The following is a 25,365-nucleotide window of genomic DNA, read 5'->3' as shown; positions in this document are numbered from 1 at the left end:
GAGACTTTATATTTCTTCTGGCATCTGGCTTGTTAGCACGACAAGACTAGGAACGGGTAATCCAAACCACTGCTTGAACCACGTGGAGCATTTGGGTCAGTCTCGTCAATTTTCTGTAATGTGATCATCATTGAAATATAATAGGAAAGTTTATAAAACGTTTTACATATGCCAGCTCCTCGGGTCCAGTTAACATCCCCGGTTGGAAGGTGGGCAGCCGGATTCAATGCCGTCTGTACAGTTGAAAAACTTGAGACTTCAACAAGGGTAAGGCAGCTCTACTTGAACTTGCTGATGCGAGGATACAGTATATCTGGATCACATGGGATGTTGTTGTCGAGTGGACTCTATTTATTGGCGGGGCTGGGGACCAGAATCTGCGTCTCTAACAAGCTCTCAGTGGGCTCCTTGTGGGACTTGGAGCAGGAAGCAGTTCCTGAAGTTCTTGAGGTAGCAGAGAGGACGGGGTTGGAATCCAGCTTCATACTTGCATCTTCGGAGCCCAGGTCCGGGGCTGCTCGGGTCCACCGTGTTGTTTCCTACACTGTGGTGCATCTCCACGTTTATCCTAAATGTGGTTATAGAACCTGAAAAGAAAGAATCTTTTCATCTCCAAGGAATTACTGAAAAATAAAACTAGATAAAAATAAGATGAAGGCTTTGGATGAATATTCTCTGAGTGTTAGGTGACAGCAGTGATTAGAACAACAAAGAAGAATATTGCACACCAGCCCCCCACGCAGACTCAGGGGGCGCAGGCTGGTCTACGGGGGCGGTGATGGTAATCTTTGCATTCCCTCCCGACCTAAAACGTATAAACAGGATGCTTCCACACATGTTTTTACACTTTTAGTTCATCTCTAAAGAAGGAAAGAAGCCTATGGGAAAAACTACATTTCTTTGTAGGAGAACAAAGAAGCTATTAACATGGCGTACACATTGTTCCTTTTTTTTTGTTCTTTCTTAACCTTTTTATTGAGCTTGGTGCACACACAAAAAGCCACGCATATTTAATGTATACAACTTAATGAGTCTGAGAAGAGTATCCAGCAGTACAATCCGGGCCATACACACACCCATCACCCCAAAAGTTTCTTTCCTCCCTCTTTGTTTTTGTGATAAGAACGCTTAACGTAAGATGCACCCTCTTTGCAGACATTAAAGTCGATGGCATACCTCTGCTGTGTGGCGGGTCTCTAGGTCATGCTCCTGCACATCTGAGACCACGCGCCCTTCACCCTTCCATTGCTGGGAGAAAGAGTCTCCTTTAGTTCTTTCCGATGTTTCCAAGGGCACCCTGCGCAGCTCTGGGCAAGGAGACAGAAGTCGTTTTGAAATGATGTGTGCTGCGTGTTTAATTCCTCAAGGTTCATGGAAATCGAGTTTCCATCGTGTGAGATGTAACTATTCCTTCTTTGAAATTTTTCTGCGAAGCTCTAGCCTTCCATAGTATTTCTAGGATTTCTGCTCCGCAATGAAGCCTTCTCTGTTGCTTTGGAGATTTTATTTTCCGAGAAGCTTTATTTGATTTGTATGTTCCAGGCTCCATAGAGTTAGTTCTTGGTTTATGCTTCCACAGATTTAAGGCAAGACCCTGCAGTCATGGGCTCCTTGAGGGTGACTACAGACATATTGTCAAGGACAGTTAGCCTCTGGATTCCTGATCATTGGCTGCAAAATCCATTGATCTCACAAGCATGAGTCCCTAATTGTGATAGCATAGAAGTTTTGGACCCCACTTATTGCATTACAATGGAAGTGTAATATAATTTCATGACTTAAAAGGTTTTTGTAAATTTTTATTTATTTTTGAGAGAGAGAGACAGAGTGCGAGCAGAGGAGGGGCAGAGAGAGAGGGAGACACAGAATCTGAAGCAGGTTCCAGACTCTGGGCTGTCAGCACAGAGCCGCATGGGGGGCTCAAACCCATGAACTATGATATCACGACCTGAGCTGAAGTCAGATGCTCAATGAACTGAGCCACCCAGATGCCCTGATTTCATGCCTGTAGTGCTTAGTATGAACATCAGCAAACATGTGATGTTAAGAAGCTCTTTTGATGCTAGTAACAAATGCATAAATGATCCCACCCTGAAAATGCTTATATTTTAATAAATATGGGAGTTGAGAGAGACATATCTGAGCAAAGAGAATTCCCGGAGCACCCAGACCTGCCCAGAGCCAAGGAGACAGCCAGTGAGTTCGGGGCATGGAAATTCTACAGGAGGTCCTGAGGGGGCCGTCTCTAGCTCAGCGTTTTCTTTCTTTCTTTCTTTCTTTTTTTAATGTTTTATTTATTTCTAGGAGAGAGAGAGAGACAGCGAGAGCAGGGGAGGGTCAGAGAGAGAGGGAGTCACAGACTCTGAAACAGGCTCCAGGCTCTGAGCTGGCAGTCAGCACAGAGCCCGACGCGGAGCTCGAACCCACGAACCGCGAGATCATGACCTAAGCAAAAGTCGGACGCTTAACCAACTAAGCCACCCAGGCGCCCCTAACTCAGTGTTTTCTGAAGGGATATGCTGAACAGAAGCAAACACCTTCCAGATGAGAAAGGAAGGAATGGAGAAGGACAGAAAGGAAAGAGTTCAGGTTCTTTGTGTCATCAAGGCAACATCTGCCCGGTGAGTCTATGAGAGATGAGGAATATGTGAAAGTCCTCTCAAGGGCTCTATGAATAAAGATAATGATGGATGGTTGGATGCATAGATGGGTGGATAGATTGTAGACAGATAGGTGGGTGTGTATCTGTGTGTGTTGGCATGTATACACACATCTGAATGTATCTCCCCATCTCCACCCCAGTCCTGTGTCTCGAGCTGGTATTGCCCGTTGTCAGCTTGTCTGATGCTGAAACAAGACCATATTGGAGAAATACACTCTTTCAATGGACTTCATTTGCCTACGTGCACTTTTCCTTTGAGGTTAATCCAAGATTTTTTTATTTCTTGAAGGACGAAAATAGCAATGTGTTAAATGAGAAAAACGTGACACAGAGCTAGATGCCACATTTAATATGTGATTTTAATGTTTCCCACACTGAAGAGTTAAAAAGAATATCAAGAAAAGGCAATGGTGATTCACCCCCCAGCTTGACAAGTCATCTGTAACTTAATGTTTGGCTTTTTTGTGTGTCATAATGAAAAGAGACACTGGTCAGATGAAGTTTCTTATGACCTGAGATGTTGACTCTGTCTGGATGCAGAAGCATACACGTTCAGAATAAGACCTCCTGAGCAATTGGTGCGTGGTTGTTGGGTGAATTGTGGTGGGGGTGGGGGTGGTGGAGGCCTCCCGTAGGCGCATTGCTGCTTTTTTCTCTCCCAAATGTTAGCAGGAGGTGACTTTCCAGAAACATCTATGGTCTGGGATCTGCCTTGAAGAGGAGCTATAAACAGTTGGGCTTGAGACAACCTAATAAATCGTTTTCCGATACCATTAGGTCTGCAGACACCCATATAAGGCCACCACGTGGTACGGGCTGTAGCATATTTATAAATGGGGTTCCTGGCTGCACTATTCTTCCTGTGTATTACTCACTAAGAGAAGTCAGGCGTCCACCCGGAATGAATGTGTCCCAATATACGGCCATCAGTTGAGTCTGAATAATCTGATTAACCAAAGCAAACAACAGCTTTGTTGGTTATATAAGAAATACCGAAATGGGGGCACCTGGGGGGTTCAGTCAGTTAAACGTCCGATTTCAGCCCAGGTCATGATCTCCCAGTTCTCCAGTTCAAGCCTCACGTCAGGCTCTGTGCTGACAGCTCAGAACCTGGAACCTGCTTCAGAGTCTGTGTCTCCCTCTCTCTCTGCCCCTTTCCCACTCATGCCCTGTCTCTCTCTCTCAAAAATAAATAAGCATTAACAACAACACAAAAGAAATACTGAAATGCATGTGGGGCCTGTTGCTACGTAGCTTTTCAGCTCATGGGAGAGCCTATTGTACTTAGAGGGTTCCTTTCCTCTCCTGATGCTTTAATTCCACCCTAAATCCTGGGATTCTGGGCATTTATTTCTTCACCCTCTCCCACCGAGTCCCTCTGCAGCCTCCCTCTCTCTAGGTAGTCCCATCTCTTACTGTGATAAAAGCTCTACTCTGTCCATGGCCATGACAAGACTGAGTCCATTAGCCCAACCTTCCTTCCTTCTCGCAACATCCAGGCAGTGGTGAGGGTGCAACCTTGAGGAGGGATTCTTTCCGGATCCCCAGAACCTGGCTCTACCTGGTCCTCCTTATTCACGTCGCTCTACTTCTCAGGCCTCGTTTCTCGTCCTGGGGCACGAATGGCAGTTGACCGTACGGGGCTCTGTCAGAACTGAATGACCTTATTTCATACATTTAAGATGCCACTCGTTATAAAACGAACCATTATTTCATCTGCCTCCAAGGGGGAAGACACACTGCCAATGAGCAAGCCAGTGGCATGCCGTTGAGTGTAATGTGCATCCGTATTTTGGAGCAGGGAAAATGTGAAAAGTGCTGTGGTCAGTGGCACAGCATTTAAAAGGATGTGCATGCAAATTGCTTCATTCACAGGGCAACCTGGTTACTCTATGATGGATCAGCTCTGTGTGAATCCAGAGAAAGTGGCTAAAAGATACCTTACACATTGTAGGGTGTGGAATTATGAGATGGACCAGATTCTGCAGGGCTATATGTGGGAGACATTGAAGGAAGAGCTGTGTACTGGGTTGTAATGGGCTGAGAACCCCAGTGGAAAAGCCTGGCTCCTGATTTCAGATGACACTGGCTTCCTGGAATGGACACTGTGTTGTGACAGCAAGAACTTCTTTAAGAATGTTCTCCGAGGCACAACCGCAATCATATTTAGCATGCTTGTTCCATTGACTTTTTCCACTTGTTTTTCCTAACTACTGGAGGCATGTGGCCCTTGAGCAAGCTGGAGAGAGATGGGTTTGGGACTCAATTTCTATGGACACTGAGTTCTGGATGTTTCTCAAAGTTTTGAAAACCACGTAAGGACTTGTCTCTGTGTCCCACTTGCTTCTGTTATAAAGGAGGGCTGATCATTCGGAGACTTGCTTCCATGTCCAACCCAGATTTCATGAAAATCTAAGTATGTTGGGTTCTCTGGATTAACAACTTAGTACTTTTAGCCATCGGGGGTCACAAAATTAGAGGCAAACAGGAGCCCAGACCCTTATTTTCTGATTCTTTTACTTGAAATATAGGAGCCTCTCAAAATATTCATCTGCTGTAGAAAGGAATTCATCTGTTTCAAGATCCCTGACATCTTTTGCGGAAAATGTCAGTGTGCTTACAAAGTGCATTCCACTTTTATTATTATCTTTTGAATGGAAGCATTTGGATCCTTTCCCATACCCAAATCTAGTTACTTGAAAATAAATTGTGGGGTGCCCAGGTGGCTCAGTCAGTTAAGCATCCGACTTCAACTCAAGTCATGATCTCGTGGTCTGTGAGTTCAAGCCCTATGTCGGGCTCTGTGCAGAGCCTGGAGCTGCTTCAGAGTCTGTGTCTCCTTCTCTCTCTGCCCCTCCCCTCATCATGCTCTGTCTCTCTCTCAAAAATGAATAAACCTTAAAAAAAATTTTAAAGAAAATAAATCGAATTTTAGTTTCACACTATGAAATATCATTTGATTGAGAGCTCCCCAGTTTCTGCAACTATCAGTCATCTGTTCTCCCCTGACCAAGCTCTGAAAGAATGGTCTTTGTACGTTATTGATGCATTGGGTACGTTCCTATGAAATAATAAACACTGTAGTACTAACACAGCGCTACCTTTAATTTGGGGGCAATTTGCTTTGAATTTATGTGTGTCTCCTAAGTTCATAAAAAACGAGGTTGGTAGTGTGCCACTTGCCACATCGGAATATCCCAACTTTCCTGGAGCTACAGAGAAAACACCCCCACACACTAGCACACACCAATCTAAAGTTCAGGTCTTTTTATAGTAACATAGAGGCAGGCCTATTAAATTATTATGCCACGTTTCTGCCAGGTTTTGACTTTTTTTTTTTTGGAGTTCTCTGTTATAAGGCAGCCAAAGCAGTTCCCAGGTCGTGCGGCCAGATGAAGGCTCTGAGAGCATAGCCTATGCATGTTACCTAAGGCATCTGCTGACACTTCAGGCAGGTAGGCAGGTAGGTAGGTGAGGTGGCCAGACGAAGAGAGCAGCCGGGACAGCGTCCGCTACAGCCAGAAGTCCCTTGCCAAGCTGGAGTTGAGGTTTCTCATGTGTTCCTGGTTACGAGCCTGTGCTCAGAGCTCCGTTCTGGTTTTAATCCTGCGGGACGAGATCCTCTCCCGCTTTGAAGTCCCAGAGCTGCCAAGGGGGGAGAGGGGGTGATTCCTCTGCATCAGCGTCTGTCATTCCCACGGCGCTAAAGGGAGGATGTAGCTAAGGCAGCTGGATGGACAAAGAAGCACTTGCTGGCCCGGGGTGTCTCTTGCTTGTTTTCTTCTAACGAGCAGCAGTTACTTTTAGTGATTATCCTTGTTGAAGCGGGTCTCTGACGATCACCCTTAGGCTCCTTTTTACTCTCCTGTTGTTAAATGTGTGGGCAACTGTGTGTGTGTGAGAGAGAGAGAGACAGACAGACAGACAGACAGAGACAGAGAAAGACAGAGACAGGTAGAGAGATTGATTTTGTTTGTTTCCTCTTCCGGACCTGTGCTTAATGCTAAGGGCTTGGCAGTTTTGGGCTAGTTAGAATCACTTCGGGGCATGCTTTTTTATCGCTCCATCTTTCCAGAATGTGGCTTCGATTTCACTCTTCTTGAAATGTCTGTGGTGAATCTCCCTCACTTTTGGGCCCTTTCTCCTCTAGTGAACAAAAGCAACCTTTGATATTCTGAATCACGCCACCTTCCTCATTTTTTATGCAATGTGAACTTTGAGGGGAGTTTTAAGATATGAAGAAAAGATGTGTGTCTCCCTTATCTTTGGCTTTTGTAAGTTTTTTTCCCCCTAAATCGATCTCAATTAACTTTGATTTCTTTCTTTAGAAAACCATGTGGTGCAATAAGGCTTTGCCAGATGTGAGAATGGGTTCCTGCCTCTCCAAACGCACATTGGAGCCTTGTCTTAGTTCTACTATTTCAGTCCACTTTTTAAAATCTTATGCTACGTTTATTTGGTCCCTGGAACTGTTTGCAGAACCACCCTACTTTATCTTGGAGGTATACTCATATTTTGACGTTGTGACTCTTTTTGTCGGGAAGATCTTTTTTTCTTTTTCACTTGTAATTTAAAACCTAGCCTATCCCTCCTCCTTCACCTGTTTCTGCTGAGTTCTTATACAAATCACACATTTATTCGTGTTTCTCTTCACCGGGGAGCTGGCGCTAACCTTGCACAGTGTGTTATCCTATCTCTGAACTTGGTCTCGTCTGCGGGACCAGGCAGGAGACGGGGGCAGGCGTCGGCCCCATTTCCTGTTCTGACCACGTGAACCCTTTCTGTCCACGTGCTGCTATGGGAAGGGAGACTCAGTTTTGCAAAAATTATATAAGAAGCTATGATTTATGTCTTTTTAAAATAGCACAACTACACTAGATCCATGGTGCCGAGTTTACTCATGAGCTCGTGTCTATGAATTTAAAATTCTTAGATTCCTTTACTCCCCGTGTGACCAGAAGAGAGAGCCATGTAACTCAGGTCCCCCTAACATCTCCTAGGCCCAGAGCTTCAGAGCAGCTGCCTTGTATTGCTGCTGTTGTTGATGTGTTTGATTTTGCTGTGGATTCAAGATGCCTTACGTTTTTTTGTTTTGTTTTGTTTTTGCTTTTGTTTTTGTTTTTTGGTTCCTTCCTTGTGTCTAATTGTGGCTGCCTGGTGGGCCCAAGCTGTCCTTTCGTATGTTTTGTGTTACTTTTCCACCGCCAGTTGACTCTTGCCTCAAGCGGCACAAACTGCACAAACTGATTTTAGGGATTTTTAAGAAGAGAGGGTGGGGGGGGTGTATATATGCACAGGCACCTGGCTGCCATTCTGATGTCCAGAGCACTGAGTTTGTTGCTGGTGGTTCTTCCTACTCACTGATTTATAGCGCAGTGTTGTCGGGCAATGAATTCATGTGCTTATGAGTTAGTCCTCCAGTGGCCGAGCGGAGTTTGGAGGGGTGCTTTGTGAAATTACAACGTTTTCTCTAATAATCCTGATACTTCTGTGAGGAGAGAGGTCTATATCTTCAAAAGGCTGCCTCGTAAGTCTCTGTTACTAACAGGGAGCATCCTTATTTACTGAATATCAACTCGAAGAAGAAGGGAGTGCTAATGTAAACAGTATCCCAAACTCAGAAATGTAAGAAAGGCATCGTTGTAGGCTGAGGGGAGTGGATAGTAAAACATAAGTCCGATCTATCCCTAATTCCACAGCTCCCTTCAAGGTGAGTTCTGGACTTTTCTGTATCTCAGAGTCTCTCCTTTGGAGATAAACATTTTGGACTAAAGTCTCTACTGCCCCCCACCCACCCTGTTACCAAAATTTCCATTAAAAAAAAATGTTTCATCTTCCTTCCTTCCTTCCATTCTTTTTCTTTCTTTCTTTCTTTCTTTCTTTCTTTCTTTCTTTCTTTCTTTCTTTCTTTCTTTCTTTCTTTCTTTCTTTCTTTCGAGAGATACAAGAGAGAGCACATGGGGAGAGCGGCAGGCACAGAGTGGGAAACAAAGGATCCAAAGTCGGTTCTGCACTGACAGCAGCGAGCCCGATGTGGGGCTCGAGCTCACAAACCATGAAATTGTGACCTAAGCTGAAGTTGGATGTTTAACCGACTGAGCCACCCAGGCGACCCTGAAATTTTCATTTTTTTCTTTAAAAAAATTTATGACCCAAACAGCGTTTGCTTCTCATCAGTTGATAGCAATAACTGTGGATGCCCAAGGACTGAAATAAAAATGAGCTATCACTTGGGTTTCTTGTGTCTGTTAGAGAAACCAAAATTGGATTGTCCCATAGCTCCTTCCATGGCACGGTGTATCTATTATTCAAGCCATTGAAATTTCCAGATCTAATTTGCCATTGCCGATCTGCTGAATAGAATACACGTGTGGCCATAGGTCAACCACTTGTTTGACTTAGAGCCCCACAAAAATGACCAACAGTGATGAATATTTTCTATTTCTTTGCACCAAATCACACAAAGGACAAAAGATATTAATAGAATGTAAGGGAGAAAAAGAACTCATCAGTGATCCCAGATATTTTAAACATCCTGGTATTTGGAGGCATCTGGATAATTCAGAGATTTTTTTCTTTCTTTTTTTTTCTGGTTCATTTATCATCCAGATGTTCGCCATCATGGAAGCACTACTTGAAACTCTATTTCAGCTAATAAGTTCGAAGTGGAAAAATCCGTACCTTTGTCCGTTCATCCTTCAGTGCCCCACTTCCCCTTACTCTTCTTCTAAGTGCCTCCTCTTGAAAATCTCCTGGGAATGTGGCAATTTTACCAGATGCTTAGGTGTTCTCCACCACATTTCTTTTTTTAATCTCCATGACCATTCTGTACCCTGTCTGCTTGAATTATAGATTGCATTTGTCAAATAATGACACATGCAATTGGATGTCTTCTAAGACCTTTGAAATTCAACTTCCTTGAGTTGAGATTAAAGTGGGTATTATCTGCACTGCGGCAGTTAAGCCGGGGAGGCTAGGAGACCCACAGGAAAGTTTTCCTGGGCTAGCCGGTTCCAACTGTTACAGCCTGGAGGGAAGAAAACCTTACTTCTTTCCTCTCAAAGATAGACATGGATGCCACAAAAAACACCTAAAACGTGGTCCCAGTTAGCGATGACTCTCAAGCTGGCAACTCTTTGAGGCATGACTGTCCTTCGGCATGTCCTGAACGTGTGTTTCTTTGGGCATTCAGGAAGCGCTATCGGTCGTGAGCGAGGACCAGTCATTGTTTGAGTGTGCCTACGGGACGCCACACCTAACCAAGACGGACATGACCGCGTCCTCCTCCGGCGACTATGGACAGACATCCAAGATGAGCCCCCGCGTCCCTCAGCAGGACTGGCTATCTCAACCTCCGGCCAGGGTCACCATCAAAATGGAGTGTAACCCAAACCAGGTGAACGGCTCAAGGTAAGGACGCTCCTGCCCCCTTTTCTCCCTGACTTCGGATTTTTCCTGTCCCTGGAAAAGGCAGATGTGTTGGGCTTGTCCAAGGATTGCTGCAGCAAGGAAGACCATTGAGTAGTAACGTCAGGCAGGGCTGAGAAAATGTGCTCTCCAGTGGTTTGCGTGAAGGAGAGAGGTTGTAAAACCGGTAGTATATTTACCAAGAAGTCTCTTTGAAGATGTGGTGCTCAGTTCTGTTTCCCAGGCATAAGAGCTCTGTGGGAGGGGGGCCGTGGCCACATATGGCAGAATTCGTCTCTGAGGTTTTCATTGCCTGGAAAATAATGCCGTCTTATGTTCTGATGGAGGGAGAGTGTCAGCTAGTGGTCAGGCAGCACTGCATCTGTCCAGGCCATATGACTTGGCTAAAGGGTCTAGTTCAAATGCCTTCCGCCCCTGCCTTCTTAGTGCTCGCCATTTCTTCTTGCCTTTCCTTGCACTTAAAACCAAGCTCCAACAGCACGCCGGATGTCTTGACTTTCCTGACTTTGTCACGATGATGCTGCCATCACACAGGATGTATTATCGAGTGCGGCACAGGGTACCTGACACTCCAAAGCGTTTCATCAGATGCAGTTTTGAAAAGTAAACTTGATGTGAATTGTGACGTAAGACCCCATATATATTCCGAAAGAACATAAACTCTCAGGACGAAGGATAATTTCTTTTAGATGTAATAATCTGACATAGAGACCTACGAACAGCTCACGTTTCCTGCTTCTTTGTGAGGTACAAAGCTCTTTTATACCCAGCGAGCTATGAATCCCCCAAACAGCCTCGTGAAGAATGCTTGTCCCCGCTTGATGGATGAGGAAAGTAAGGCTCTGGCGTCTTCTGGCTAACTTCAGGTCACAGCTTAGAGCGATTGGATTCAAACCAAGGGTGTCTGACTCCACCACCCGGTGCATTTTCCACTCTGTTGCACCTACCAGGGGCCCCTTTTTTGCTTCACATATATTTTAATGCTAAATGCGCCTTTTATAATTGTCATGTTTTATAAGCCCTGGAAACCATTGCGTCAACCTCTAGTTGATGAAAGTGCCAAGTCACGGTGCTTTAGAGGGAATGTCCGCGGGGAGGCTGACATTCCAGACAGGGAGACGGGAGATGTAAGAGTTTTCCTCGGCTCCGAAAAGTCCGTCCACTCGGTGCACCTAGCTTCTTCTGGAAGATGGGAATGATGGCTCTGATGTTGAATCTTGCTACAGTGCTGGTCTTTTAGGTGGAATTCAAGGCAAAGTAGGCCCGGCAAGGCAGTCATTTCTAGACACCCATGAGGACAAAGGGACCTCAGTAGAAAATGAAATTGAAAATGCAGTCCAGGATAGCGGAGTCCTGGCCCGGCCAGTTGACAGTTACATGTAACTATTTCACAGGTAAACCTTTCCCTCTGATAGAACATTTCCACTCCTCGTGCTGTGAGCACTGAGTACTTAACACCCCTTCCAAGGCTAGTTTTCTGCAAGGAATACATCAGCACATGCATGTGTGAGTCTGTGTGTTAGAGGAAAGTTGTGTGAGGGAGACATTGTGTATGGGAGAGAGAGAGAGAAAGAGAGCGAAGGAGAGAGAGAACGCTTCGGGCAAAGGGCACTGAGATAATTACCAGTCAGCGTCAGTAGAGTGAGCCATGCCCTGGCCCGTATTTCCCGGGCCTGGCCCGCCACCAGCTCTGGGGATTGCCGGGCTGGACTGAGCAGCCTCAGGAGACCAAGCGAGGAGGCAAGGATGGCGCTGGAGAAACAGAACCTTCCCTTATTCTCGCTGGGCTATTCCTGAATCTAACAAAATATGCAAACAGAAGAAGCCTGCTGTCTTGCAGGAGAAGTGGACACCATTTCCCTTGGGGCGGCCCGGGCTTCTTCTCCGCGGCCAGCGTCCGCTCCCTGCCTGGCTGGGGCCATGGCCAGCCTTCCCGGCTCGAGGAGGTCCCCACAGGGATCTGGGACAGGAACGCTGAGGGGCAGAGTCCCCAAGGATGGGGCTCCCAGAAATCTTCTCACACATTCCTCAGCCCAGCTGCCTGGGGCCGGCCCTTTGGCGGTTCCTGTCAGGCGCGCAAAGGTGGATGTCTTCTCTGGGAAATGCAAGCGTTTGGGTGGAACTGGACAGTTTTCTTGTGAGGGAACAATGGATCCTTCACCGCCCCTTCAGCCCTCAGAAATTCTAGAATCGCTCAGAATGTTCCCATCACGGGAGTTTTAAAGGCAGGTTTTGAAGCAAACTGTGATGTGTTTCGGCGGTGAAAGGGTCAGGGCTCTCATTCTCCTTTGTCTTCCTCTTGGATCCATGGTGCTACATGGGGCAGGCACCGTCTGTGAGGCGTGCACGGCTGACTCCATCTACCTTTGATCCAGGTCCATATGCTTCTTGGATGGAAAAGAGCAGTAGAGGGGGGGGAGGTGCTTCAGGAACCTCCAAAGCTTTGTAGAATTGAGCCATAACACAGCTGTCAGCAGGTCACCAAGTGTCATCATCGCCCACCCCCAAGAATGTTCTGGAAAGACAGGAGGGTGACGGGTATGGATCCTCTTTGCAGTAGAGACAGCTACAGTGCTCCTGCCCTCCCTTTCCAGAGCTCTGAGTGTGGGGCCTGGCCTGGTACGGCAGTTGAATTCTCCAGAAAAACAATCAATAGGTTGGGCCCTGCTGAGATTCGTTTTAAGGGATTGGCTCTCGCAGTTGTGTGGGTCAAGTCTGGGATCTGTAGGGCAGGCCGGCAGCCTGAAAACTCAGGCAGGAGTTGCTGTTGCTACAGTTGTGAGGGAGACTTCTTCCTTAGGGAGAAGCTCAGTTTTTGCTCTTTAGCCCTTCAACTGATTATACGAGGCCCCCACCCGCATTCTTAAGGATAATTGCCTCTATTTAATGTCAATGAATTCTCGATGTTAACAGCATCTATACAATATCCTCATACAGTGACACCTTGATTAGTGCTGGTTTAAGTCAGTGGATATGATGCCCTGGCCAAGGAGACAAGACATAGGAAACCAGCCCTTCTGGTATTCACAGACCCTGTGCTGGCCAGGGCTTGGTGGAGCCTTCCTATCAGACCTCCAAACCGAGCATTCTCTGTGGCAGCCAGTTCCTTGTCACTGAGAGGCTCAGCTGGCTGGATGGGAAGCAGTAGAGGGGGTTGTACATCAGACCGTTGGCTCACTGGCGCCTTGCAGAGTACTGAGAGCTGGGCGGCCTGGTGGCGCCTGCTCTTCAGAACACGACGGGCCGCCCCTGTGGCTGTCAGTGTAGCTAAGGCTCCTTTCGCCAGGAGGCCCGACAAGTGGATAGATGACCGTGGATCAGATCTGCACACTCTGCAGACTCCCCGTGTGATCTTGACACGCATCAGCTCCATGAAAGGAAACGGGGATCTGCATTCCCTTGGCTTTGACTCTGGAGACCTTGAACGGGCACCTGGCTGCACCCACCCTACAGGATGCGGCAGGGGCGGGTGGAGGCACAGTCCGGGAGACAGGGGTCCTGCCCTGGGGAGCTCTCGTCAGGGACAGCATGGAGCATGGCATGGATCCCCCGCGCAGGAGCAGAAGGGACAGGGGCATAGCTCCTGAACCCCCCATCTCCCCAGCATTCCTCCAGAGAGACAGCAGCCACCGCCCTCAACCCCCTCTCCAACCGGGGCGCCCCAGGCCAGGTGTGCCAGGGAGTTAGAGACGGCAGCACGAAAAGATGCGTCCCTCCTGGCCCCCAGCTCAGCACCTTGCTGTGATTGTCACGGCTGGGAGCTTTCGTGTGGCCGACTTCCATGTGGCACACACACGACTTGAAGTCAGGCTCGAGGGGAACGGACATGAATGAAAAACTGGGCTTTGCAACGTGTGAGTGGTTACCTTTGCTGCCCCTCGTTGCTACTTTGCAAATACCTCCCGGGACAAGAGCACTCTGCACCTTGGGTCTTGCGTGAACGTGACCCAGATCCTTTTGTATGGAAGACCTTCCTCGGGAATGGTGCTCTCCATCCCTGTCCATCCGTCGCCCTCGGAGGGAAAAGCCGAGTGCTTAGGGAGGAGGGAGGAGCCGCGTTCCTAACTGAATGATGGAATTCTGCAAAACCTCAGCCCGTACATGCTCGCAGCTCCTGAAATGAAATACAAGTGGTGAAATGAGATCTGTCGCCATTATAATAGAGCTCTATAAAAAATAATAAAAGGAAAACAGGAGAGAAAGGCCCTACTGCCTCATGAGCCAACAGGGAAGTAATTGTGGGTTTGGCTTGGCCAGTGCTGGATCACAGGACACAGCTCTCGTAGATGCTGATCTAACTGCATGCTGTATAGACACAGGATGCAGTTTCTCAGCCTCAGTAGTCCATGGCCACCCTGCTTGCTCCCTTTCTTCGCTCCAGCCTCACGCACGAGAAGCCCCCAAGCGTTCACACAGTGAAGTGTCCGTGTGCAAAGTTGAATCGGCTGTTTCGCAGCACAGTATGCACAAAGGCCCTGTGGGCGGCTTTCACTGTTTGCCCGGCCTCCAGGGAGCCCCCTGCTGATGGCCTTAGTTTGCTGTGAGGTTGCTAAGGCTCACACCACTTCAGACAAGTGAGACAGGCCAAGAAATAACACACACGCACGAAGGTGGCCCCCAACTAAATTGCCTTCTGTGAGCAGGCGGGCAGTCCCGTGTGCAAAGCAACTGCTTCATAGCATCTCAGCATCTCTGACTCAGAGATCCAGCCAGATGTCAGGTGCATCGCATCAGGCATCTCCCGGGCCCTTCCTGAGGCGATGAAAATTCCACGTTGCCCACCCAGAGGTAACGGCAGTCCCGTGCAGGCCCAGCTGGAAGCCCACTGTGGCTGTAGCATGTTGGATTTATGTGCCATGCGGTGAGTCCTGCTCTGGCTCAGCCCCCAGCCACCTGGAGCCCTTCACTTCTTGCCAGAGTTGGTGGGGTGGGGGCTCCCGGGTGCGGCGATTCCCAAGGTAAAATCCTAAGAGCAGTGGCGGCGGCAGCCGGGAGCAATCGGGCATGCAGGTCCCCCGCCACCCCACACCCCCTGAATGGGACAAGACTCAGGCACGGAGCCCCGCACTCCGGGTTTTATTGAGCCCCTCTGGAGACCCCCTTGCTCACCGGTCTGGGAACCACTGTGCTGTTGCAGAATCCAGCAGACGAAACCTGAGCGGCCTACAGAGTGAATGGCCCAGGCAAGTACAGTGTATAGACGTTGGTCAACTCCCGAGAAGTCTGAGCAGAGAGACGCCTCCCACACCTTGCACCGTCGTGTGGCTTTGTGTGGCTGAGCCTGGGCGGGGGGAGTCCGGCCTTGCCTCTCTCTGTGGTCTGGGGAGAAGATTCAGCGGGAGGATTACTCCAGCCTAACGTCAGACGGCAAGATGCTTTTGACGTATTATTTAGCGAGCGTGCACCTGCGGTGCGAAGATGGTGGCAGAAAAGGGGGCTACCCGATTGGCCCATCGTGGCATCACATGCACTGGCTACGCATGCAGTCGCTCGTTCATCCGATAAGAATTTATTGAGCGCTCACGTTGTGTGGTCACCAGTCTTGGTTCTTGACCTACAGTCATAAAACACAAAAAACTTCTGCCCTGCTGTATTCACTTTCTCACGGGGGAGAAGGCCACTGAACCAGATATCCGATTAAATATACGGTAGGTTAGATCACGGTAGATGTTAAGGAGGAAAATACAGCAGGAAACAGGGTAGCCATTCTAGATAGGGTGGCCTGAGATCGTGATCTCTAAGAAAGTAACATTTGAATAAAATCCCAAAGGCAGTGAAGGATAATGCCCCATGGTCAAACAGCAGAATATTAGGAAAAGGGAGTGCTCGGTGCAAAGGCCCTGAGGTCAGCCTGGAGCACTGGAGGACAATGGTGACTGACACCTAGTGACCCAAGCCACAAACAGGCAATGAGGTACAGCGATCTTCCCTCTGAGTGAGCGAGGAGGCCATCAGGGTGCTGTAGGAGGGTGGGGGCGTGGCATCACTCAGAGTTAGCGGGATCTCCTGGGGGTCCTCCTGGAGGAGGCCTGTGCAGGAATTTGGGGGAGGGATAGTGGTGCTTGGGTGAGAGAGGCGGTGGCATTGTGAACGTATTTCAAAGATACAACTGACGTGCTTTGCTGATGGGTTGGACCTCTGGAGGAATGAGCCTGGGGTGTGGGAGAGTGCTCCGAATGAGATGTGGACAAACCACCCCGGAATACTCCCGAGGTTAGAGCCTGGGCGCCTCCAATATCAGCCCAGATGTTGGGGCCACGCACTTAGCGCTAATAAACACCAGGCAGAAAGGGACGGCTCTTACCTCCTCACCTGAGTTCAGCGGATCTTAATTCATTAAACCATTCTTCAACCGCAGTGATTGTGTCTCAAGAGGGCATTTGGCACTGTCTGCAGACACTTTTTTAAAAAAATTTTTAATGTTTATTTTTGAGAGAGAGAGACTGATAGACAGACAAAGAGAGAGAGGGAGACACAGAATCTGAAACAGGCTCCAGGCTCTGAGCTATCAGCACAGAGCCTGACACAGGGCCTGAACTCATCAACCGTGAGATCATGACCAGAGCTGAAGTCAGACGCTTAATGGACGGAGCTACCCAGGCACCCCTTGCAGACACTTCTGATAGTCACAACGGTGGTGGGGGGCTATTCCTGGCATCTAGGGGCTGGAGGCCAGAGCTGGTGCTTAACATCCTATAATTCACAAAAGGGGATTCCCCCCCCCATGCCCCACACTGACCTCTAAAAGGATGATCTGGCCCCAAACATCAATAGTCTCAAAATTAATAAACCTTTTCCTGAATTAACATCTAATTGCTGTTCACATCATGTACTGTGTTCGCTGTGATGAAGATGGGTGAAGAGAAGCCCATGATCCATCAAAGGTGAGGAAGGCTCTGTGAGAATACGTGACAAGTATGGAACAGAGGGAGGTTCAGGGCCAAAGGGCCAACCACAGTGGGCATGAGGGTGTGACACAATCCTCCTGGACAGGAAAGAACACCTCCAAGATGAGCATCATCAATCAGTATATCCACACTGAGTTATCAATAGATTTTAATATACAATACATCATTCAATTTATGAATGACATTATGTTTATACCCATTTCGCAGATGAAAACCATTGAGTTTCCAAAAGTTTTCTTATCTGGCTCACATCCACCTGTCATAGGCTGTGTGACCCCAGGCCTGGGCTCACCTGCAGTCCCTCAGGCTGCTTCCTGTAGCCACAGCTTTTCTGTGTTGGCAGGGACAGCAGTTTCCTCTAAGTGACAGACAAGCTGTATGTCCTATGTCTTGTCTACTGAGAGGCATTACATCCAAACAGTGACCATTTCAGTTTCTTGCATGTAGTGCATGTTGAAAACCATTTACTTCCATCTGGTTTCATTGTATTACAGCCAATTTACAGGCTGATTTATGTGTACTCACCTTCACATTACCTTCATGACACGTCTCCAGACAAAGCCACATTTTAAAGACAATAAACTTGGGGCACCTGGGTGGCTCCGTCGGTTGGGTGTCCGATTTCAGCTCAGGTCATGATCTCACAGTTCGTGGGTTCGAGCCCTGCGTCGGACTCTGTGTTGAAAGCTCAGAGCCTGGAGCCTGCTTTGGATTCTGTGTCTCCCTCTCCCTCTGCCCCTCCCCAGCTCGCACCGTCTTTCTCTGTCTCAAAAATAAATAAAACAAACAAACAAAAAAAGCAAAAGACAAAAACAACAACAAAAATAAAGACAATAAATGCAATGGAGAGACTTGTCATCCAAGCACATCAGTGGCTCTCAGTAAATACTCGCTGGGCTGAAATGAAATATGAAAACATTCTCAGTGTTAGGATAGCAACCATTCAAGGACCCTGTGTGTTGTGTTGTGTTGTGTTGTGTTGTGTTGTGTTGTGTTCATTTACTACCTACAGAATGGAGTCTTCTAATGCCAGAGTCTCTCATTGCACGTGCAACACTCAATATTTGGTGTTTGAACTTGGTTTGCTGGAACCCCTCTCTCTCCGTGCCTTTCTCTTTCGACTCATGGACATTTGACTTAGTCTTTTTAAAAAAAATTTTTTTTAACATTTATTCATTTGAGAGAGACACAGCATGAGCAAGGGAAGGGCAGATAGAGAGGGAGACACAGATTCCAAAGCAGGCTCCAGGCTCTGAGCTGTCAGCACAGAGCCCGATCAGGGCTCACACTCAAGAACCATGAGATCACGACCTGAGCCAAAGTCGGACGCTTAACCGACTAAGCCACCCAGGCACCCTGGCTTAGTCATTATTTTCCTACATTTTCTGTAAGACTTCACGTATTATATTAGGACAGAGCAATTCCCAATGATAATCTCATTTACTCCTTTCTGCCTCAGCTTTCTGAATTGGATTGACAGCCAAGATGCTTTGCTCAGCCACCTTCCGAGTCACAGTGTGGGAGCCTTGCAAGTGAGTGAATTTTCCAAACCATGATAGGGAGGCCAATTAGTAATAGCTTGTCCCACATGTAAGGGGCCTTGAGTCTTTACAGATGTCAGGTCATTGGGCTGCAAAACCGAGATGTGGACCGAGAGCCTCACTCAGGGAAAAATCGGGAGGGAGACTAAGGTTCTGCCACTGCCTCTCTGTCTGGAGCAGACTTCTCATCCCTCCCCTTCAGCAGCCACTCATTACCACCTTGGGCTGTCAAGTGGATGGGTGCCATTTTGTAGAAGAAGAGAGCCTGGGAGTCCTGACCCCCTTTAGGACTCCAGGAAGTTCCACTGTGTCACTGCGGGTATTGGCAGTGGGACAGGGGGACTGCCTTGGCATTTTCTATCTTGAAAGTGAAATCATTTTGGTTAACCAGAATTTACACAGCCTGTTATAAAAATAAAAGATGGAAGCACCTTGGTGGCTACTGGACTTCATTCTTTCCTCTCTGAGGAATGAACGTGTTTCAAGCAAAATTAAGAAAAAACAACCCACAAGATAGAAAAGAAGCCACATCTGGTCCTGCTTCTGTCACCGTTTGTCGCGATCCTATTCTATAGCGTATTTTATTTCCAAATGACGACTCCCCTAAGGACGCATTTCTCCCCAGATTTCGGGATCAAAATGTGACGTGGTCTTGCTGATATCCATTCTCAGCTCTAACGAGAAATAGAAACTCAAATAAAGAACCTCAGGAAAACTTCAAACCCCTTTTAGGGACAAAGAACTGACTGTTGGTGAATTGCTGGTGACTTTTTAATTAACTTAGCCTTCAGCTGCTTTGGAGAAGGGGGAAGGGCACAGGGCTGGAGGGAAGAGCTAGGATCCCAGGTGTAAGAAAGCATATTTAGTTCGGGTAAAAATAACACACAGCTGTAAAGACAAACATCTACAGTTTCAGTTTGAGCGGGGAGCTCTCTGTGAATCACTGCCGAGCTCCACCCGCAGCTGTGGGGTCTGAAGCGGCTTTTCCACTGCCTCTGATTCAGAAATAAAACAGACCCACAAATTACCCCGGCGCTCTCCAGACAATCCCCTCCTTGTCTGGGGTCCTGAAAATCCCTTTTGTGGGTGACTTGGCTCAATCCATGCTATGAAACTTGATTAGGAGTTTGTTCGGTCGATTAGAACCAAGTATGTGCTTTTAGGGTTCTTAGGAAGAAAACCACCTGAGAAGGTTTTTTGTGTGTGTGCTCTTTTGTTTTTGGGGTGTTTTTTTGGTATTCAGGTTTGAGACAGGCCTGAGATGCATGCCCTGACCGCCCTCCCATAGGCCCTCTCTTGGAACTGACCTCTCTGGACTTCTAGGGCAGAACTGAAGAAAACCTTTGTATTTCTCTCACGTAGCTCCATCACCCAATAAACAAAAAAGAACATTCCGGAAGATGGTGACACTAATAATGGTGACAGCAATAAGCTGAGGACTGCATGCTAGTGACATTAACTTGCTTATCCGCATAAGAGTCGGGGTGATAAGGAACCTAGTGACAAGGGCAAGAGAATGTGGAGTCAGGGAGAAGGGCTTTGAGGGCCACTCAAACGCAGACACTATGTGAATAAGGACCCCAATGTATCCCCAGCACCTAGGACAGGGCCTAGCAGAGAGATTTGCTCCAGAAATACTGGTTAGAGAAATGAATGAATTGAGGACACCCAGAAAATCTAGGGAGTGTGTGTTAATCCAAAGATACTGTGGCCCAACGAAGGGCTGAGAATGCATGTGACCAGTGTGGGTTTGTATTTGGGGAAGATCATTCTGGAAACAGGGTTCAAGAGCACTCCCCCAGCATGTGGTGGAGAGCAAGGTAGTGTACAACTGTCTGTAGGTGCAAGAGGAATTCAGGGATAGGAAGAAGGATGGGCCTTGGAGAAGGAGTAGATTTTCAAGAGGATCGTGGGTTTGTCTCTACCTGCTTCTAAATTGTTTTTAGAAGTTATTTATTTTTGAGAAAGAGAGAGCGAGACAGGGTGTGAGCAGGCGAGGGGCAGAGAGAGAGGGAGACACAGAATCTGAAGCAGGCTCCAGGCTCTGAGCTGTCAGCACAGAGCCTGACGCGGGGCTCGAACTCGTGAACTGGGAGATCACGACCTGAGCTAAAGTCAGAAGTTTAACAGACTGAGCCACCCAGGCACCCCGTCTTCCCACTTCTAGAAGAAGTATATTGATTTTCCAAATTTGATTTTGCCTTGCCATGGACTTTTTCTAAGCCCCAAAGCCTCTGCTAACTGTTGTGAAGTGAGGGTGAATCACAGATTTAATGTGGCCGGTGAGCTCAGGGCTGTCGCCTGGGGCTGCGTTCAGCGACATTCTTGGATAAATGAGATCCATTCATACAGCACAGATGACAGCACAGGGCTGAGGCTCCTTCCTTGTCAAGCTCATGGCCACGTCTGTGCCGTTCACTGCGGGCTCTTTCCATGATGGAGTCTACCCTGCTGTAAGTAGTCTCTGATGTGAGAAACTCAATGTCAGCTGCCAGGTTTATTTTGTTTTTTTCAAAAACAAAGCACCAATTTTAATTTCTCAGTACATTTTTACAGGCATGTTACTCCTTTTTAAAATAAGGTATTATTGGGGCAGTCGGGTGGCTCAGTCGGTGAAGCGTCTTCCTTTGGCTCAGGTCATGATCTCACAGTTTGTGAGTTTGAGCCCCACATCGGGCTTTGGGCTGACAGCAGAGTCTGCTTTGGATCCTCTGTCTCCCTCTCTGTCTTTCTGCCCTACCCCTGCTCGCATGCTCGCTCTCTCTCTCTCTCTCTCAAAATAAACATTAGAAAAAAAGAGTTCTTTAAAAAGAATAAAAAATAAAATAAGGTATTATGTATGGAAACAGCTAAATGAAGGTTTGCCTCTGGCCATGTTCCGCTCGATCTTAAAACCTTAGACTGACTGCTTTTCCGATGGTCCAGCTTCTGTCCTGGTCCTCAGTTCTTAGGCCCATGGCCAGGGTCAAGTTCATTCCTGCTGCTCCTCTTAGCATGGGAACCTCAGGTCCGATATTCTGTCTTGCTCACCAGCGTCAGCCCATCATCTCTGCAGAGCATGCACTGTGCCCAGCTCCCCAAGGATGTCTTGTGGGGAGAACATTTGACTTTAACTGTAAATGGAGATGATCAGCCTTTTCTAAGAAAAAAAACTAGCCAACCCAAATCCACGAGTATGTCCCCATTAACACGCCATCTTTGGCTTCTCCCTGGGGGTCCTGCCTTGGTGTGCGCGGGGCTGGCAGGCTCGGCTCACATCGGCAAACCTCTCCGTGACCGCCTTCAGGGCCCCTCCCAGGATATTCCTCTGAAAACACCCAACAGTGGTGACACAGCCTGGTGTCCATTCTGTTATGTGTCATGTCCACGAGACCAACGACTCATGTGGTGTTACCAGGTGAGGGCCTGGAGTGGGGAGATCAAGTAACGGACTCAGGCCCCCGAGTGCCTGAGCTCAAATCCCGGTTCCTCCACTGCCGGTGTTTCGCCTGGGAGGCAGCACACCCCCTACCAGTCTCTCTGTGCTTCACCTGTAGGGGCTGCTCTGCTTGGTATTGACCTCACAGAGGCGGGTGCATGAAGTGAGTAAGAGCAGCCAGCACGGGGCGTTTGTTGTGAGTTCGGCACCGTGTGAGATGTGTTACTGAGATACTTTCTATGAAGAGAGCTTGAGGCCAGCCCTGGGATGAGTAAACAGTCAAATACTAGATAGTAGATGAACTAAGTAAGGTCTGTAAATATTTGTTTGCCCACAATGCATTTGGTGCTTTTAGGGGCAAATGTGAATTTAAAACACAGAAACAGAAAATTTTTGGAAACTGGAAGGTAGAACATTCTATCTCTTCAGGTTGTTTTGTTTTGTTTTTCAACTATCCTCTTATCTTTTTTTAAATTTTTAAGAAAAGTTTTTGAATGTTTGTTTATTTTTGAGAAAGAGAGAGACAGAGACAGACCTCGAGCAGGGGAGGGGCAGAGAGAGAGGGAGACACAGAATCTGAAGCAGCTCCAGGCTCTGAGCTGTCAGCACAGAGCCCGATGTGGGGCTCCAACCCACGAACTGTGAGACCTGAGCTGAAGTCAGACGCTTAACTGACTGAGCCACCCAGGTGCCCCTACTTACTTATTTTTTGAGAGAGAGAGAGAGAGAGCATGAGCAAGCAGGGGAGAGAGAGAGAGTAGGAGAGAGGCAATCCCAAGCAGGCTCCGCACTGTCAGCACAGAGCCTGACTTGGGGCTCAAACTCATGAACCGTGAGATCATTACCTGAGCAGAAATCAAAAGTCAGACGCTTAACCGACTGAGCCACCGTGGCTCCCTGACTATCTGCTTATTTTTTATGTTCCTGCACTGACCTCTCTGGTTGGCCAGTTCTTTCCAGAAGTGTCAAGAAACGGCAGGTATGGAGGACTAGTGAGGATGTGGGATCTCTTGATTTCTGTAGCTGAAGGAGCAGAGACCTGAGTGCGTGCAGTACCTGCTTGGTCACCAGACCTACCCCCCTGCCCGACACTGTGTGTGATGCTCTGAATCTGTTATCAGATACTGGGAAGGATATTGCTTGCTATGTCACCTGGTTGTCTTCAGGAGAATCCGTGAGAGAGACTTCTCGCAGGTCCCAGCCCAAGAACAGCTTAGCCTCTGCTGAAGAACTCGTTCATCTTTATGTGTCTGACCCCTTGAGTAGTAACAGGATGCACTTCCTTCTTTGCCTTGGCCAGTAGGAAGCTCAGAGATTAATTGGTGTGATGCCTTTAGCAACTATACATAGTAAGCCTATTCAATGTGCTGATTTTAGCTCATGATGGATTACTTTTCTGCCCTTACATTCCATTCACTTCCATTCATTTGATTATTTACGTTATCATTTTGTCTTATATGCATTTTTATAACTATCTTATATTATGTCATCTTGTATGCAGTGTGTAAACCTCACGTGGTTTGTGGAAGGGTAAAGGAATAAAGTACACTCAAAACCACCACATACCCACATAAATATAACTCTAAAGTTGCAAAGGAAAATGATGGAATGTCTTCCTTAGGAAAACATTAATAACATGAACTCAACACCCATTGGTCTAAGTAGCTTCCGGATAGTCATGCCTGGGGGCTTGGGAATGCAGTCTTTCTTGCCCCTTGATTCTGAAACTCTGTGAGAACCCAGTTGGGTTTGGGGACATGTCTTACATCTCACCTGAATTTAAATTTAGCACAGCTTCCGATTTATTGGATATTCTTTGCCATGTCCCTTCACCGTGAATTGGAAATACTAGTATGTCTTAAGTCCACACTCATTGTCTCAATTTGTGAGAACTTAATTCTCCAAACGCTCCTTCAGAGTGTTGCGTTCATTGAGGCTCGACAAGCCAACTGAGGTGGGTGTGTGTGTGCAGTTTTCTGAAGAAGGGCACCAGGGCGCCATCTTTTTCATCACGAAGGGAGAAGGGTCTTTCTGCACAGTTTCTGTATCCTCTGGTGTGACTGCAATTATGCCCACATGTCCTGGGGGTCTGTGAGGTTGCTCCCGAGACTAAACTCCCAAAGCTGTGTGGCCCCCAGGGAACCGCCGGGGCGCTCGGAGGTGACATGGTGCCCCAGGGACTCCAGGGGGCCGTGGGAGAGCTGGAGAATGACATGGAGCCCCAGGGGGCCGTGGGGGAGCTGGGGAGTGACATGGAGCCCCAGCTGGTGTCCAGTGCCTTAGTGTAATTCTCCTTTCTGACCCGCCTTCCCCTCGCGGGCGACCTCAGCCCAAGGTGGGATTTGTTCTGCTGTGACAGAGGAGACAGCTGTCCTCCCAGCTCCCGATCCCTCTCACTGATGCCACATTCTCTATGGGATTGTCAAGGCCAGTGGTTTTCAGGTTACAGACTGGCAGACCCGAAAATGTGAATTCAAGAATGTGGTTAAGACATAGTAATATCTACTTTATTTTATTGTATTGGGGTAAAAACACCTCACGTGAGATCTACACCCTTTCTTCTTTGTCTGTCTGTCTTTCTTTCTTTCTTTCTTCCTTTCTTTCTTTCTTTTTACAAATAGTTTATTGTCAAATTAGTTTCCACATAACACTCAGTGCTCATCCCCACAAGTGTCCTCCTCCATGCCCATCCCCCCCCCCCCCCCACATCCATCAGTCCTCAGTTTTTGTCAGCAACATGGATGGACCTTGAGGGTGTTATGCTGAGCGAAATGAGTCAGGCAGAGAAGGACAAATATCATATGTTTGCACGTATAGGAGGATTAGGAGGAACTTGACGGAGGAACAAGGGGGAGAAGAAGGGGGGAAATGGTGGGGGAAACGGAGAGAGGCAAACCATGAGAGACTCTTCTTTGTTTTTTATTAAGTGTTTATTTGATTTATTTTTGAGAGAAAGAACGTGAACAGGGAGGGGGCAGAGAGAGAGAAGGAGAGGGAGCATCCGAAGAAAGGGTCCAAAGAGGGCTCTGTGCTGTCCCAGGTGCCCCGAGATCTACACCTTTTTAATACATTTTGAGGGATACATTATTATTGATCAAAGACGAGAATATTGGAGAGCAGGTCTTGAGAGCTTTTTCATCTCACTTGACTGAGACCTATGCCTGATGGGTGGTAACACCCCACCTCTCCCTCCCTGAGCTCCTGGAAGCCACAGTTCTGCTCTTCAGTTCTGTGAGTGTGACCACTTTAGATATGTCATGTGAAGTGGAATCCTGCACTTGCTGATCTGTGACCAGTTTGTTTCACTCAGCATAATGTGCTCAAGGCTCCGCCATTGTCCTCTGTTAACAGGATTTCCTTCTTTTATCTTATTTATGTGTTTATTTTATTTTTTAAAAATGTTTATTT

General features: G+C 47.6%; 1 protein-coding gene across 4 annotated transcripts in view; it reads left to right on the top strand.

The window, feature by feature from the left end:
- Positions 1 to 25,365, top strand: part of ERG (ETS transcription factor ERG) — a 112,081-nt gene that overhangs the window by 40,357 nt on the left and 46,359 nt on the right. For 3 of the 4 annotated variants that reach the window (XM_039229359.1, XM_039229350.1, XM_039229340.1), the window contains exon 2: positions 9,855 to 10,072. In XM_039229359.1, the coding sequence (XP_039085290.1) occupies positions 9,933 to 10,072 (140 nt within the window). In that variant the 5' untranslated portion in view covers positions 9,855 to 9,932. Of the gene's footprint in view, positions 1 to 9,854; positions 10,073 to 20,928; positions 20,993 to 25,365 lie in introns of those variants that run through there. The other variant, XM_039229366.1, reaches the window with a different exon arrangement.

The sequence above is a fragment of the Hyaena hyaena genome, unplaced genomic scaffold, assembly GCF_003009895.1.
Source record: "Hyaena hyaena isolate Hyena2069 unplaced genomic scaffold, ASM300989v1 scaffold_2, whole genome shotgun sequence".
NCBI lineage: Eukaryota > Metazoa > Chordata > Mammalia > Carnivora > Hyaenidae > Hyaena > Hyaena hyaena.
This window is presented reverse-complemented; position numbering and strand designations above follow the sequence as displayed.